Source organism: Phodopus roborovskii, unplaced genomic scaffold (genome assembly GCF_943737965.1).
Source record: "Phodopus roborovskii unplaced genomic scaffold, PHOROB, whole genome shotgun sequence".
Taxonomy (NCBI): domain Eukaryota; kingdom Metazoa; phylum Chordata; class Mammalia; order Rodentia; family Cricetidae; genus Phodopus; species Phodopus roborovskii.
This window is the reverse complement of record NW_026126418.1, coordinates 40,327,965-40,342,587: the sequence shown is the minus strand read 5'-3', so window position 1 is coordinate 40,342,587 and position 14,623 is coordinate 40,327,965. Positions and strand designations below refer to the sequence as shown.

At 40.5% G+C, this 14,623-nt stretch overlaps 1 protein-coding gene across 4 annotated transcripts in view; it reads right to left on the bottom strand.

Annotated features, from left to right (window-relative positions):
• Nucleotides 1-252: 252 nt before the first annotated feature.
• Nucleotides 253-14,623, bottom strand: part of Fign (fidgetin, microtubule severing factor) — a 114,723-nt gene continuing 100,352 nt past the window's right edge. For all 4 annotated transcript variants that reach the window (XM_051184569.1, XM_051184570.1, XM_051184571.1 and 1 more), the window contains one exon: nt 253-2,529. In XM_051184569.1, coding sequence (XP_051040526.1) covers nt 275-2,529 — 2,255 coding nt within the window. In that variant the 3' untranslated portion in view covers nt 253-274. The remainder of the gene's footprint in view (nt 2,530-14,623) is intronic.

Sequence of the window (14,623 nt, the reverse complement as noted above, 5' to 3'; positions counted from 1 at the left end):
GCGTCTCGGTGAGTGTTGTCTAGCTTGAACCGATCTGAGCATCAAAATATATATGCTTTCTGTCATCTGGGGCTTTCCAATCAGAGGCTCTCATCTGATGCATGTTTCCTCCAAAGCTACCCTGATTCTACAGATGCAACACAATCGTTGTCTTCCCCAGTACCCTTTGCAACTGAAACTCTACTGGAAAGGGGCTCTGTTCCCTACGTAGCAGGTTTTACGTGTGTGTGTGCCAACATTCATTACTTTGTTTTGTTTTGTTTTAAAGATGGAATCACTGACTGCAACCAAACATTTTGTTCCATTCAACGTACATATCAAGCTCTTTTTGAGTTATGCTTGGCTGAATCTTGCAAAAAGCATTTTCAAAGTCTTGATATGTAACGGGCCTCAACTGGCTGGGCATAATGGCTGAAAGGTCTGTGGCTGGCATAGCATGGAGAGGGCCCACTGCTGCTTCCTGACACAAATGAGCCACGTCTAGTCCGGAAAAGCCTTCTGTACGCTGGACGAGCAGTGCAAACTCCTTGTCATTGAGACAGTAATTGTGCTGTGAGAGCAGTTGTACTATTATCTGGTGCCTCCCCGTGCTGTCAGGAAGTGGGATTAGAAGTCTTTTCATGAAGTACCTCCGAAGAGATTCATCTATTTCTTCTGGTTTACTGGTGGCACAAATGACTATGATTTGGTCCTCAGCCGAAGTTAGTACAGTGTCCAGCTGCATCAGAAATTCGGTTCTCATCCGACTGACCGGACTGTGTTCCTCACTCACTTGAGAGGAGAGAAGCATGTCAATGTCACTAACAAAAATCACCGAGGGCTGGCGACACCTGGCCACAAGAAAAGAGGCATGGATAATTTTCTCCGCTTCTCCTAACCACTTCGCAACTAGTCCAGAACCAGCAATTTTGAAAAAAGTGGCCCCCAGCTGACTAGCTATGCATCTGCCCAGTAGTGTTTTGCCTGTTCCCCTAGGTCCAAATAGAAGGATGCTCCTAGGTAAGGCCGTCAGCCCACTGAACGCATCAGACCTCAACACTGGCCACAAAACCTCCTCCTTAATGACAGCCTTCACCAGGTCAAGACCAGCTATGTCACTCCAGTCCACAGGAGGTCCTTGGGTGATGATCTCATTGGTGACTAGGTCAATGAGGTGCGTGTCAGTGTTCTTCAGTTGCTCGTCCACAGAGTGGTTGGATGAGGTAGCTGCACGGAGTCCCGGACCTTGCATCGGATGAGCTAGGAGCTGCCTGTGGTCATCCCCATGCTCACTCATGACTGGCGACGTGTACTTCCCAAAGGATTCACTGGATCTTGATCCCAATGAATTTTTAGCAGTACTGTAGGAAGGAGGGGTCAGAGCCCTACTGGACTGGCTGCTGAATTTTCTCTGCTGTTCAGAGGACATCAGCTGCTTTGTTGGCTTAAATGCTAAGGATGATGTTTCAGCATTTCTGTCAAAGCCATTCCCCCGATTTGTGTTTGAAATGCTGTTGTCAGGCATTCGGTACATAGGACTCTGCGTTGATCTCTGTTGGCCATAGCTGTAATTTCCATAACTGGAGTCCATGTCTCCTTGCCCTGCCATATAGAAAGCTTTCCTTTTGAGAGAACTTGCTGAACTGTTGGCCAGAGTAGAGGGTGCGATGGGTGTCAAACCATGACCCTGGTAGGTGTAGCCAGGAACAGTAGTGGGAGGCAGAGGGGTAGGAGCAGGAATTCCTGAAGGTAGGTATGCTGAAGGAGGAGGGGGCGCTCCACCAGGGCTGTACCCAGATCCCACAGCAGTCTGAGGAGGATAGCTAGCAGAGGGATAGCTGTAACTAGAGAGATTGGAAGTCCCGTTGTAGCCTGGGACCAGGGCTGGTGGGGGAGGAGGAGGGGGCGGAGGCTGCAGGAGCCCAGAGCTATGCAATGGGGATGGATGAGGTGAAGGAAGTGCAGGTGTGGGCTGACTACTGTAGGTAGAATGCAAATATGATCCGTTGTATCCTGGAGCATATTCCTGAGATGGGAGCCCTGCATGAAGACTAGGTACTGTGTGGCTTCCACAGGTACTACTAGAGTAACTTGGTTCTGTCAGGTTGCTGGCCACCCCAGGGGAGCTCCCTATACTTGCAGATACATCTACCGGAGGGAGGGCTGAACTGACACCTGCTTTGCTGGCAGTGATGACATCTGGAACGCAGTTCATAGGATAAACGGCTTCTGAATTCAAGGAAGGCTGCCAGGGTTCGCTATCATTTTTCCGACCGTTCACTAGTCCTGATGGTGTGTCTGAATAATTGCTGAGTACAGGTCGGTCTACAGGACCTTCCAAAATGCCAGAATACTTCTCTGCATATTTTTTCAGAAGGTTGGATGCAGTCAGAGCAGATATGTCATCATTCGCCCAGGCGTACTGGTAGGTGCGCTGCAAATGACCTCTGTAGGCTTCAACTTTGTGGGCAGGAGACCGAGTGGTTGAGGTGATGTCAAAGTGCTGTTCTGGCCACTGGGCATGCTCCGGCGTCCACTGCATCTTCAAGCCTAAGCATTTGGGGGGAAGGAGGGGAGAAAGTAAATTTACTTAGACATTCTTCAGAACACTTAAAGCTTCCTCCCTGACTACATCTATTATTTATTATTTCCCCTTAATAATATGGACACAGGCAAGGATCTTCCCGGGTCGTAACATCTATTGTGATATCAAAATATAAATTCTTCAAAATGGTGATAAAATCCAACCCCATAAAAGACAAATCCAACATAAAAGAACACCATAGAAAACTTATTCAAATATATATTTACATTCATGTTTATATGCAAGACTTACTGTTGTCAATCCCACCAAGTTACATGTTAACCACACATGCACTTAATGTATATGGACATACAAAACACTGTCCAATTAGACTTCAATCACGGTTGCTTGCAATAACACACACATACATTTTACTATCTGGCATGCAATGCTGCTAACATGTTATGCCGCCTAGTTTTTTGCTTCTCCCCATCAGTTTCTGTTTTATATTTTAACAATATAAAAATGAGACACAGCTGACAGACCGTATCTGGGATACCTCTCTTATTTGGTACTGAACACCTAGTTAGCACAGTATAATGCTCCCTGCACAGAACAATATGACACAGACATAGCAGGTCATTCCATAATCCAACTCTCATCTAAAGTGGTCCACGACAGTTTCAAATCTGCTTCGTGGAGTGCAGCAAAGCAATCTCCCAGGCAGCGCTCCAGCGCTTTCATCGCACAAAGCCTACAACTCGGTATGAATTACAACTGGCTCCTTTCTGCCTCTCAGTTCTGTTGTTGAATCGAAAAAAAAAAAAAAAACAAGCATCACTTGTCCGTGGGCCTTCTGGTGTTATTCTTCCTCCTCCTCTGATGATCCTCCTTCCCTTCTCCCCTTATATATTGCAAGGTACCAAGAGGGGAGGGAAGAACACATATACAAAAGAAAGAGAAAGAGAAAACGGGCAAGAAGGGATGATGAGTGTGGAGGGTCTGGATTCTAACATAGTGAACCATGTGTGGCAGAAACTGGACGAATACGACTCAGCAGTGAGGTCATGGGAGTAATTCCATCACCTGCCAGGTTGCTAACTGAAGCCAGCGACTCTGCAGTAACCCCGAAATGAGTATTTTCTGACTTAAGAGAAAATACTCAGCTATTAGAATCAGACAGTCATTTTGATTTACAACTTTCGAAAGGACTTTTGAAATTACCTGCTTCACATACTACAAAAGCAGTGCCCAAAGCGACTAATTTAAGATGTACCCTTGAGGGATTCATATAGTTAGTTACCAAAGAGTCGGGCAACTCCATTCTCCTATTTTTCAGTGCTTGTTCATCTTAACTCTAATCTTCGCTCACTTGGAACAAACACATCCTTTTCTGCTACAGCTGTATTAAGATACCCTCCTTAATCTCTTTTGTATTACCCAAAGTGAATTTTGCAAACCGTCTTGTGCCCTCTGGCAAAGAACCCTTGATAAGAAGAAGGTCTGGTCTAAATGAAGCAGCTGTGGCATTGGTTCCCTTCCGAATTCCCCAAGCAGTGTTGACAGCTCCCATCCCCTTCTGTTCCACCTCCCCCAGCCACTTCAGCTCCTCATTGCCTGACTCTGGCTTCTGACATGGCCAGCTTTGACTCGGCCAGCTAAACTGAACAGAGCACACAGTTTGGTAACAGAATGGCATGTTGATTCCCTTCTGACTCCCGTCTTCCTTGTTTGCAAAACCACTGCACCAGACAGTGGAAGTTAATTAGCAGGAGGATGCTGTGCTAATTGTGTTAATTTACAAGGTTTTAGTCAAAGAAAATCATGCCAGGGCTGGCACTGCTGTCATGCTTCCGACTTAATGATTAAGAAATACTGAAAACAAGGTGGGAAGGATTGCAGTAATTACACAATAAATGAATAAAGCAACAGGATTCATTTGCAAATATAGTTTACTGCAGTTGTACTCATTTGCATTTGGATTTTTAAAAAGGATCCATGCAGATATTCATTTGCAAATCACCAACTCAGTGAAATTAAGTTTGAATGCTGCACAAGTTAATCAACCTTTGTGTGTGTGTGTGTGTGTGTGTGTGTGTGTGTGTGTGTGTGTGTGTGTGATTAATAAAAAATACTAAAGGTCTTACTTCTTTTGTATATGCAACAGATCCTTCACTTTACTTCAGATCTTCATAAATGTTTTAAGACTCTATATACTTTAAAGCATTTTCAATTTGGAAAATAGTATTGTGAACCCCAAAGAAGTACAGTTTTATCCTTCTACTCTGAGAAACGGGGAGGGCTGAGCAGCGCTCTAGGAATAACTAAAGTGATTCTCCTAATTGTTTCTGCTTTCTCAATCATTACTTTTTAAGAGGAGAAAAATACACCACAAAATGGGTGAAATGACTGAAACTACACTTAAAAGGGGGAGGGGAAGATGCAATTTTAATGAAGTGGCTTTTCAGGAATCATACTTTCATTAAACTCAACTGGAAATTATTAAGGGCAAATCACCAGGAACCAATCGCAAGTAATCAGTATCTAAATTCTTCTTGCGTCAAGGGATTTATTCCGAGCTTTACAGAAAGGGGGGAATATAAATGTGACTGCAGTGTAGAACTAAAAGCCTATGGATTCATTAATCCCATGATTATTTCTAAGTAATTTCTATTAGGATCTTTTCTCAATAAATAAATAAATAAATAAACTGAAAATACTGAGTCGTGAAAATGGTAGCATGCAAGCTACGACTAGGCATTTTATTAGATAGATAAAGAAGAAGCACGAATAAGTATCTCAGAAAACAATTTAGACGTCACAAGCAATGGGGTTTAGTACAATGCATGAGTGGGTAAATGTGCACCTGTTTATGATGTACACATGCACACGTGAACATGCAAGAACACAAAAGGAAAGGATTCGGCTGTTTCCTAGTCAGTTGGGATCACTTTGTTGGAGTTAGTTAATAACCATGATAGAAAGAAGTAACCTTTAATAAAAGGGAAACAGCTTTAAATACAGAATAATTCAAAAGAAAAAGTGAGTGGAACTATTCTGCCTGCCTTGGTGTAAATAAAGTTCTCTTATAAATTAGTCATTTAAAAAAGTGCAAACATGATTTTAGAATGTTACCATTGCAGTAAGAAATAAGTCTATGCAGTTTGAACTAAATGGGTTGCCTACTTAAACTGGGTATTTCTGTGCTGTTTAAATGTAGCAAAACTAATTGAATTTCCAAACATTTCTATTTCATCTGAAATTAAGCAAAGATCTTATCCATCAAAGTAATTTATTATAATACTTAATGGATTGGATCTGCTTATTGAGATAATCAAATGTTTTTTTATTGATGCATACTAAGTAACAAGAATCTTAGGGGACCTGAGAAAGGAAAGCCTGAGTTCTGTTTTACCTGGAGGATACAGGATTGTTCCCATCATCCAGGAGAGCTCGGGAATCATCGATGCTATTTGAAAGCTAAGGTTACTCATTAAAAACAAACACGATTCTGATATTGTTGAAATCCATAGAAGTCAGTGTTCAGGAGCCTGGCAGGGTCTTGGTAGCATAAGGAACCTATTCATCGGTCCTTAAATCTTAGCAGTATGTGGAGGGGGCACCACCTCCATTCTTGGTATTATTCTTGTTTACTGATGGTGACAAAGTGTAAGGAAATGTGGCACCAAATGTTCTTTGGACAAAGGTACCCTGCCCTGGTTGACTGCATTATTGTCACCCGTGCAAGCAGAAGGCTCCTGCCACCTAACCTGGTATTCAAGCAATGAGACACATTTTAAAAACAGCTTTGATGTGATTTTTTTTCCATTAAACATAGAGAGAAAAAAATTCTGGGAATGATTGTATTTTGTATTTAAAAGCTTGTCTCCTGAACAGTAGCTCCCACTGTTGTTTAGAAGCATTATGCATAGCACAAGAAAAACAAAAATCAGAAAATAGTTAGGTGTCTTGGCCCAGACCTTTAAATCCAATATTTGGGAGGGTGGAGTGGGAAGTTCATGAATTAAAGGCAAGGTATAAGGATACCTTGCTCAGACAACTTCTTCCCCTCCACAAAATAGAGGAAAACAACACCCATAGTCTTTAAAGATAATTAAAGAAATTACTCCAAAACTCTCCATTTTTATTTTGGAAAATATGAGAAATTTCTTGTCATAGCTGACACATTTCACAATAAAATGTACTGATGCTTCAAAATAATTAACGAAGTTTTAGAAAATTCACTAGATAATGTAACAGAAGTGTTACCTATAGATGACAGATTCTATGGTGCAATCTTAGAGCTTTTGTTCTCCAGTTTGTATTACGAATGAAATGTCGACATCTAAAGAGCATCTCTCTGTTTTGAACATGACAGAGTGGGAATTTGTATGACATTTGCCATTCTTCTCACTACTGACCATTTTAGAATCCAGTGCCTAAGCAGTCACTGCCTTACAGTTTGGTCTTTAATTGGTTTTGAGGCTGAACAACCAAAATGTCTAAAGTTCTGCCACAGTTTTAATATTTAAAGAAAACAATAATAGACAGCAACAGCGAAGAGAATAATTACAGGAAAGGGAAAGAATCAGAAATAAACAGGTAGGTTACCTAGAATCTATTTTTAGCTTATATTCCTAGAATTACCTGGAGGCACTTATTTAGTACCCCACCTTAAGACTTGTGGGATTTAACAGTTCTAGTTCTGGCAAGCTATATTTCCATTGTGTTCCCATGGGGCACCTCTACCTGCTCAGGGCAGATTCATTTGTAGATGTCCTCAGACTCACAATGGTAAGGACCCAAGGCAGGTGTAGTGGGCTTACTCCTGAGTAGCTTTGCAACACTGCTCATATGACAATATGCCTATTATGTTCTATGGGTGACTGTACCTCTGAAATTTTCTTTTAAAAATGTAATAATCTTAATACAATATTTATCAAGATTCTTTATAGAAAGCAACAGTTGCTGGAATAAACAGAGCAAAGTAATTATTAGAGTTTAGAGGCTCTATGGTCTGTTAATGCAGCAAATTCATCATCTCTTACATTGGAAATGGCAGCACAAGTACATAGAGATTTCAAGATTTCAAGTACAGAGATGCAGATTCATTGGCCCCAAATACAGCTTTAGCAGCAAAGAGCCTTTAGAGAGAGTGGGGCTGCAAAGCTCGGGGAGGGGAGGGGTGCACTCCAGACACTGGCTTCCTAAATATTTACTCATTGCCTTTTTTTCAAGGGAGTCTATAGTGGTAAAATACTTGGTCTGATACTGCAGGTCTTTTCCTTTGTCTGTTCATCTTGAGCAGCAAAGATACCGGCACAATCCCTTTGATCTGCAAAACATTTCCTGAGGTTTGCCTGACTTAAAATGCAATGTAAAAGTTAAAATTAAGAAAGGGTGGAGGAAAAGTGCAGTGAATTTTATCTCTATTTAGTTCCAACAATACTAAAATCATTCATTTATAGTATGAATGTTATACAGAAGTTCCCAAACTTATTTAATAAACTAGCTGAGAACTTTCTAGATGCAAAACTTTGGGGCTCCATGAGGAAGCTACATCAAGGGAATTTCTGCTTTGTTTACTCTTAATTTCATGTTATAAATTCCTTAAATATAGACTCTTGTTTTAGGAGATTGATATATTTTTATAATGACCTCGTCCAAACAAGATCTCCTCCTATCCAGTTTGGTGTTTCATTTACTGTGTGTTCTATGTAGGTTTGGAAACTATTCCGTGTAACAAAGAAGTCTGAGGCCAGCAAAGTGGCTTAGCCTATAGGAGTTTGCAGCATGCATGCTGACCGGAACTCAATCCTGATTCCCAGGTACGGATGGAAGGAAAGATCTGACTGCACAAAGCTGTTTTCTATTTCCATGCACACCATGGCCTGCACACATGTGTGCACGTACACACACACACACACACACACACACACACACACACACACACTGTTTTATGTTATTTTTTTTTAAATTCTAGAACTTCGTTTAAAAAGTGAAAGTTCTATGCTTGCTATCATGTTATCCCACACAGTTATTCTCATCTTTGGCTAAGTGGCTTGAGCTCATTATGCTCAACATTACTGTAACCTGGACAGGCTAGGGCCACTCCCCTTACTAGCCTGCAGTCAAGATGACCTACGGTAAGAATGTTTTCTGAAAATATTTCCCAAGTGTGAACGATGCAAACATCCCTTGTCAGTTTTTATTTTTGAAAATGCCACAGGTTCATGAAACACAAATAGAGGGACATAATAAAAATGAAAGGATTCCATTCTTTCTTTCTTTCTCTTTTTCTTCCTACCTCTATCCCTCCTTCATTTTTTTTTTTTTTAAATTCAAGTAGCCATTGGAAAGGAAAATTTCCAGTGTGAATGTTGTTCCAAGAAAGTTATAGAAATTCTTTCATACTCAGCAAAACAAGGTGTAAGATCATTGCCTTAATCAAAAAGGTGTCAAAATTCAAACTGCTAGCTGTGTGAAGAGGGACTGCTCTGTAACTCCAGTACATGGAACGCAGAAGAAAGAGAATGACCACTTCAGTAAATCCCGAGCTACACAGGGAGACTCTGTCTCAAAGATGAATCAGTGGCTTTCATATTATTTTTGATGTTATTTTTGTTTCAACTTAAAGGGTAAAAGATTTACAACTAATGACTGATTTAATCTGCAGGCTAAGAGTTAGATACTACGTACTAATACTGTCAAATAATTTTTTTCCTTGTATCATTTTCACATTTTAAAATTTGAAATTGCTATCATTTAAAATCACATTCCAATGCCATCATATTTGTATGTGAGAGTTCTTTTAAAGGCTATTGACCATATTTCTAGCTAACTGGTCCTCTGAATAAATCTAATTTGTCTACTTCCCCCTCTGGCAGAAATATAGCCTCACAGCAGGGCAACAAGCAGTTTGCAATCTTGTGTTTTGTTTCTCCAGCACAGGGTTTCAATACACAGCCAACTCCATAGTGCTAAACAAACAAACACACAAATAAAAAACGACTTTGTCTATTTGTGCCCTGACTCAACTCAACCTTCCTAGAATAGATGAGAGCAAGAAAAGAGATACCATAATAGAGGGAGCCATTATAAGTTTTAAGAGAAAACTGACACTAGAAAAATGTTCAGAGACCTACAAGGATGACCCCAACTAACAATATGAGCAACAGAGGAAAGGCTACCTTAAATGCCCTTCCCTGATAATGAGATTGATGACTACCTTATATGCTATCCTAGAGCCCTCATCTAGTAGCTGAGGGAAACAGAAGCAGACACCCACAGCTGAACACTGAGCCGAACTCCTGGAATCCAGTTGCAGAGAGTGAGGAGTGAAGAGCAAAAGAGTCAAGACTAGGCTGGAGAAACCCACAGAGGTAGTTGACCTGAATAAGGGGGAGCTCATGGACTCCCAGATTGATAGCTGGGAAACCAGCATAGGACTGGCATAGAACACCTGAATGTGGGTCTCAGAAGGCCTGGGCAGGCTAAGGGACCTCTGACAGTGGAACTAGGATGTATCTCTGGTGCACAAAAAGACTTTGAGAGCACATTCCCCATGGAGGGATACTCCCTTAACCTAGAGACAGGAGGGAGGGCCTAATCCCTACTCCAAATGACTTGATAGATTTTGATGATCCCTCCTGGAAGGCCTCACCCTCTTTGGAGTGGGTGGGGAATGGGATAGGAGGCAGTTTCAGGGAAAATGGGAGGGAGGGAAGGAGGGAGGAAGGGAGGGAGAAGGAACTGAGATCGATATGTAAAATAAGAAAAAAATTTAATAAAACAACTTGTCTCCATAGTTGTCATTTAAGACTAGTGAAAGATGGTACAGTTTTGTCTGGCAGTGGTATGCTAAATCTGATAAACAGCTTCCTCCCTGGACACAGTACCCCATTCCTTGTCTATGGTTTACAGACTGAGCATGCCACCCATAGCTAACAGGCTGCAGAGGCAGGGTGACTTCATGACCACTTTTGAGCTTCAAATGCTCCAGTTTTGTTTTCAATGAAGAGGACTTCTTGAATAGCAGCAAAAAGAGTTTTACTACAAAACTTTCTTCTTTTTCTTTAAATGTAGTCACTTTGGGAGGAAAAAAAATCCAAATATTACTTTTGAGTAAGAAAGAATTCTTGCCCTGTTAATCAGAGCACCACAAAATTAATTGATAATGTTTGTCTTGCTTCGATGTTACTATAGTAGTATGGATTGTAGATAACGGCCTGGCAAGAAGCCTTAGTTTGAAATGACAAACTGAGTTTTCCCATTGCTTTTATTCTCAGATATTATTTCTTGCTATTTTCTCTAAGCCCACCTCCATCATTCTTACGATTCTCCCTTTAACATACTATGGACACTGACGTCACAGGGCAGCACAAGATTTAACAGTCAACTACATCAGCCTTAGGACAGCCTTCAAGAGGTTAAGACACCCCCAAAGAGACAGATCAGATTGAGGTGACGGAGCTTGTTTCACAGGTCATTATTTAGGGTTTATTAAGCGCTTGTACTCATTAGAGGCATTAAATTTGAACTAGGATGGCACATGTCATGTTCTTAAATTTAACTTGTAGATAACTTATGATTTGAATTAGATTCCTTAAAACACATAAAATTCTAGCAAGAGAAGGAAAATGTTCACCCATAAGAACATGCCTAAATGAAACAGTGACTATTTGCCAGTACTGCAAACCAAGGGTGAAACTCACTAGGTGTGGGACTAATTGGTCATTATTTTTAATATGGAACTCTGGAGGAGGAGACGGGAGGATCACTTCAAGTTGAAGCCAGCCTTGTCTGCATAGTGACTTTCAGCACAGCCAGAACTGTATAGAAAGAGCCTCGCTCAAAGCAACAATAAATATTAAAAATATAAAAGATGGCCCTATGTACAAGAAGGGAATAAAGCACTTATACAAAGCAAACTATACCAAAGAAGACTGTCTTGAGACCTTAGAATATGCATTCAATATGTGATGAGGATATGCACCATATGATTTAAAGCTCAGGAAACCATGATTATAATTTAAATAAGAATGTTTTTTATTCCCAAAATTTCCAGCACTTACATCTAACTGAACATTCACACAATACCCATGAAGTTTAAAACTACAAATCTGACATCTTTTTATTTGTGTGTGTGTGTGTGTGTGTGTGTGAGCATGCGTGCGTCCGTGTGTGTGTGTGTGTGTGTGCATGCGTGCGTCCGTGTGTGTGTGTGTGTGTGTGTGTGTGAGTGTGTGTGTGTGTGTGTGTGTGCAAGGAGGAAGGACAGTTTATAAATGGTTTTGGATTATAACAAAGTCCCTAATAATAATTTTTTAAAGAAAGTATGAACAAGGGCCACACTCTTGTACAACCTAGAGTAATTCATGATGTTAAATGACTGTGTGTTCACTTATGATTGAGAATATAAAAGTGATTCGTACTCTGATTCTGAGCACCCATTGCCAGCTGCCATCGACCCATACATGAGAAAAAGCCCTAGGTGAGAGGGCTGGCTTCGGCACATCAAGGCAAATGCAGCATGCTTCTGCTACCCCTGGATTTTAGGCAATTTATAACCAGTCTCAATAGTGCTTTGTAGTTAACCTTTAAAGTTGTTACTTTCCAGCCCCTCATTTCTCATGCTGTCTCTTCTCCTTTCCCATGTATGCTTTTCAATCCATTAAGGCTATCTACCCTTCCTCCAGTTCTGTTTGTCATACAAAGATCATCAGGACAGACCACATATGTCCATAGGGACTGCTGGAGTTAATGAATATGTATGTTCTGTGTCACAACAGAGCACTTCCCTTGTTCTGCAGAATCAATCCTCTTATGTGTGTAAATAACAGGTGAGCTGTAGTATGCAGGAGTAAATGGGGTTAACACAACCAGAGACCCCCATGCTACACCCATGGCATCCAGCCTAGAACAAGCAATACAGATACTCAAAGTATTATATATTCCTAAGGGGTTTGAATCATTCTTTTGAAAATGGACTTTGGTGATTCAAAGCCCCATTGTTCTGAGTCTGAGGTTATTACTGCTGATTTAGAAAATAACCATATTCCATATGACATGCATTTGCACTTTCAGTGACATAATTCAGGCCTGGTGCAATGTTGAATTATTATGTTGCTGTTTATGTCCTTATTCAAGATTCTTAATAAAGGGGACTTGCCCAATGACCCTTTATTAGAAACATCTGAGCCCAATGTTTGAATGAGTTATATTTATTTGTTTTAAATATATTTTACTCATGTTGGTGTTTTGACTGATTGTATGTCTGTGTACCACACATGTGCCTGGTACCAGAGAGGGCATACAGTGATTTCACATTCCTAGAACTGGAGTCACTGACTGTTGTGAGTCATCATGTGGGTGCTGAGAATTGAACCTGGTTCTGTGGAAGAGCAGAGTGCTCTGAGTGCACTGAGCCACCTCCCCAACCCCTAATTTAATTATATTTAAATTGAAATACATTCATAACCAAGATAGCAAGTTGACAAGGATCGATTAACAAATTTAGAATCTCCAAATATACCAGGATTTTGTGAAAGATGGGGTTTCCATCCACATTCTTCTCTATATTCCTCCAGAATCTCCCTTTTTGATAGATAACTTCATAGGACAAATAAAAAAGCTATTTATTTAAGACTGGGTGTTCTCTAATTAGGCAAAGGAGTAAGAACAGAATTTACGCATTAAACGAAAGCCTTTCACTATTTTCCTTAAAAAACTCTTTAGGTGAGTTGAAATCATGAAACTACACCCACAAAAAATGTTTGCTTAGGTTATTGATTCAATTTTCCTATTCTTTGGTAATTTGTACATTAATTTTTAATATAGTACAGAATAGTGTCTTGGACATTGAAAAAATTCTATAGTGATGGCTGGGTGATACAGTGCATTAATTCAGCGTCCTTCACTCTGGGGACCTGTGTATAATTCAATCCAGCCTGAAGAAAATAACTTTGATCTGAAAGCAGTAGTGAAAACTCCACATGAAATGAGTTCTGGTAGGTTTAGTATTGTTATTTTCCATGAGAGAGGGCATATGAAGATAAAGTGCTTTAGAACACATTGCTATATGCCAGGGTCTAAAGGGAAGGGCTCTTCACAGGAACCGGGGTTCCATTACCTCTCCATTCTTAGCACACTGCCTTATTCCAGTGTGGTGAACTGCACAGGGGCTCCACCTGTCTTTGGAGTACTCTGATTTCCAGGCAATGGAAGTGCAGCATGAAATGAAAGGCCAACCGTTACTGCCATTGGCTTATTCAATATTGAAGGTATGGAATGCTGCACAATGAGACAGTAACAGGACAGGGTGCAGAGTCTTCAAAGCAAGTGGCATTTCCTATCCTAGGGGAAGTGAATGCCCAATAGCTAACTCATGGGAATCTGCTAAGAGAAGGAGGGATATACAGCAAGATACTCAAAGTCAACCTCTGGCCTGCACATGTGCACACACAGGCAATTGCACACACATGGGTGCAGCAGCACACCCATACCTATCCATACAGAATTACATCAAGACAGTATTGGAACTATTTTTTTTTTTCAATGGGTGTCAGTTGTAGTTGGTTATATTAAAAAGCCAGGCAACCACCCAATCTCCACTATTTCTCTTTTAAATAGTTATGTAATTCACACAGATTTCCAAAGCAACAGAAAAGCCTGCATTGACACAAAACTGTAAGTTGACACTTAAAAACTTCCAGGAAAGATAAATATAGGTGTGTGTGTGTGTGTGTGTGTGTGTGTGTGTGTGTGTGTGTGTGTGTGTGTGTATGAAAAAGAAAAGTGAAACTGGAGGAAAGAAAGACAGAAATGAAAACAGATTTTAATAATTGCTTTTATCCTGAATGTGACTTATGACTTAATGAACTTACAATTGACTATTTCTGACCCCAAAGCACATTCTAACAGATTTTTGAGGGCAAGTGCTTTTGGGGTTAGGTGCTGGGGACAGAGCCCAGAGACTTGTGCATGCTAAACACATGTTCTGTGGCAGAGATTTACCCTCAGCCTGATAAAATATGTTATATATTTTTAACTACCATGTATTGTGCATATCATTTTATTTTAATCAGAGTAAGCATTATTTATTTTTTTATTTACACATAT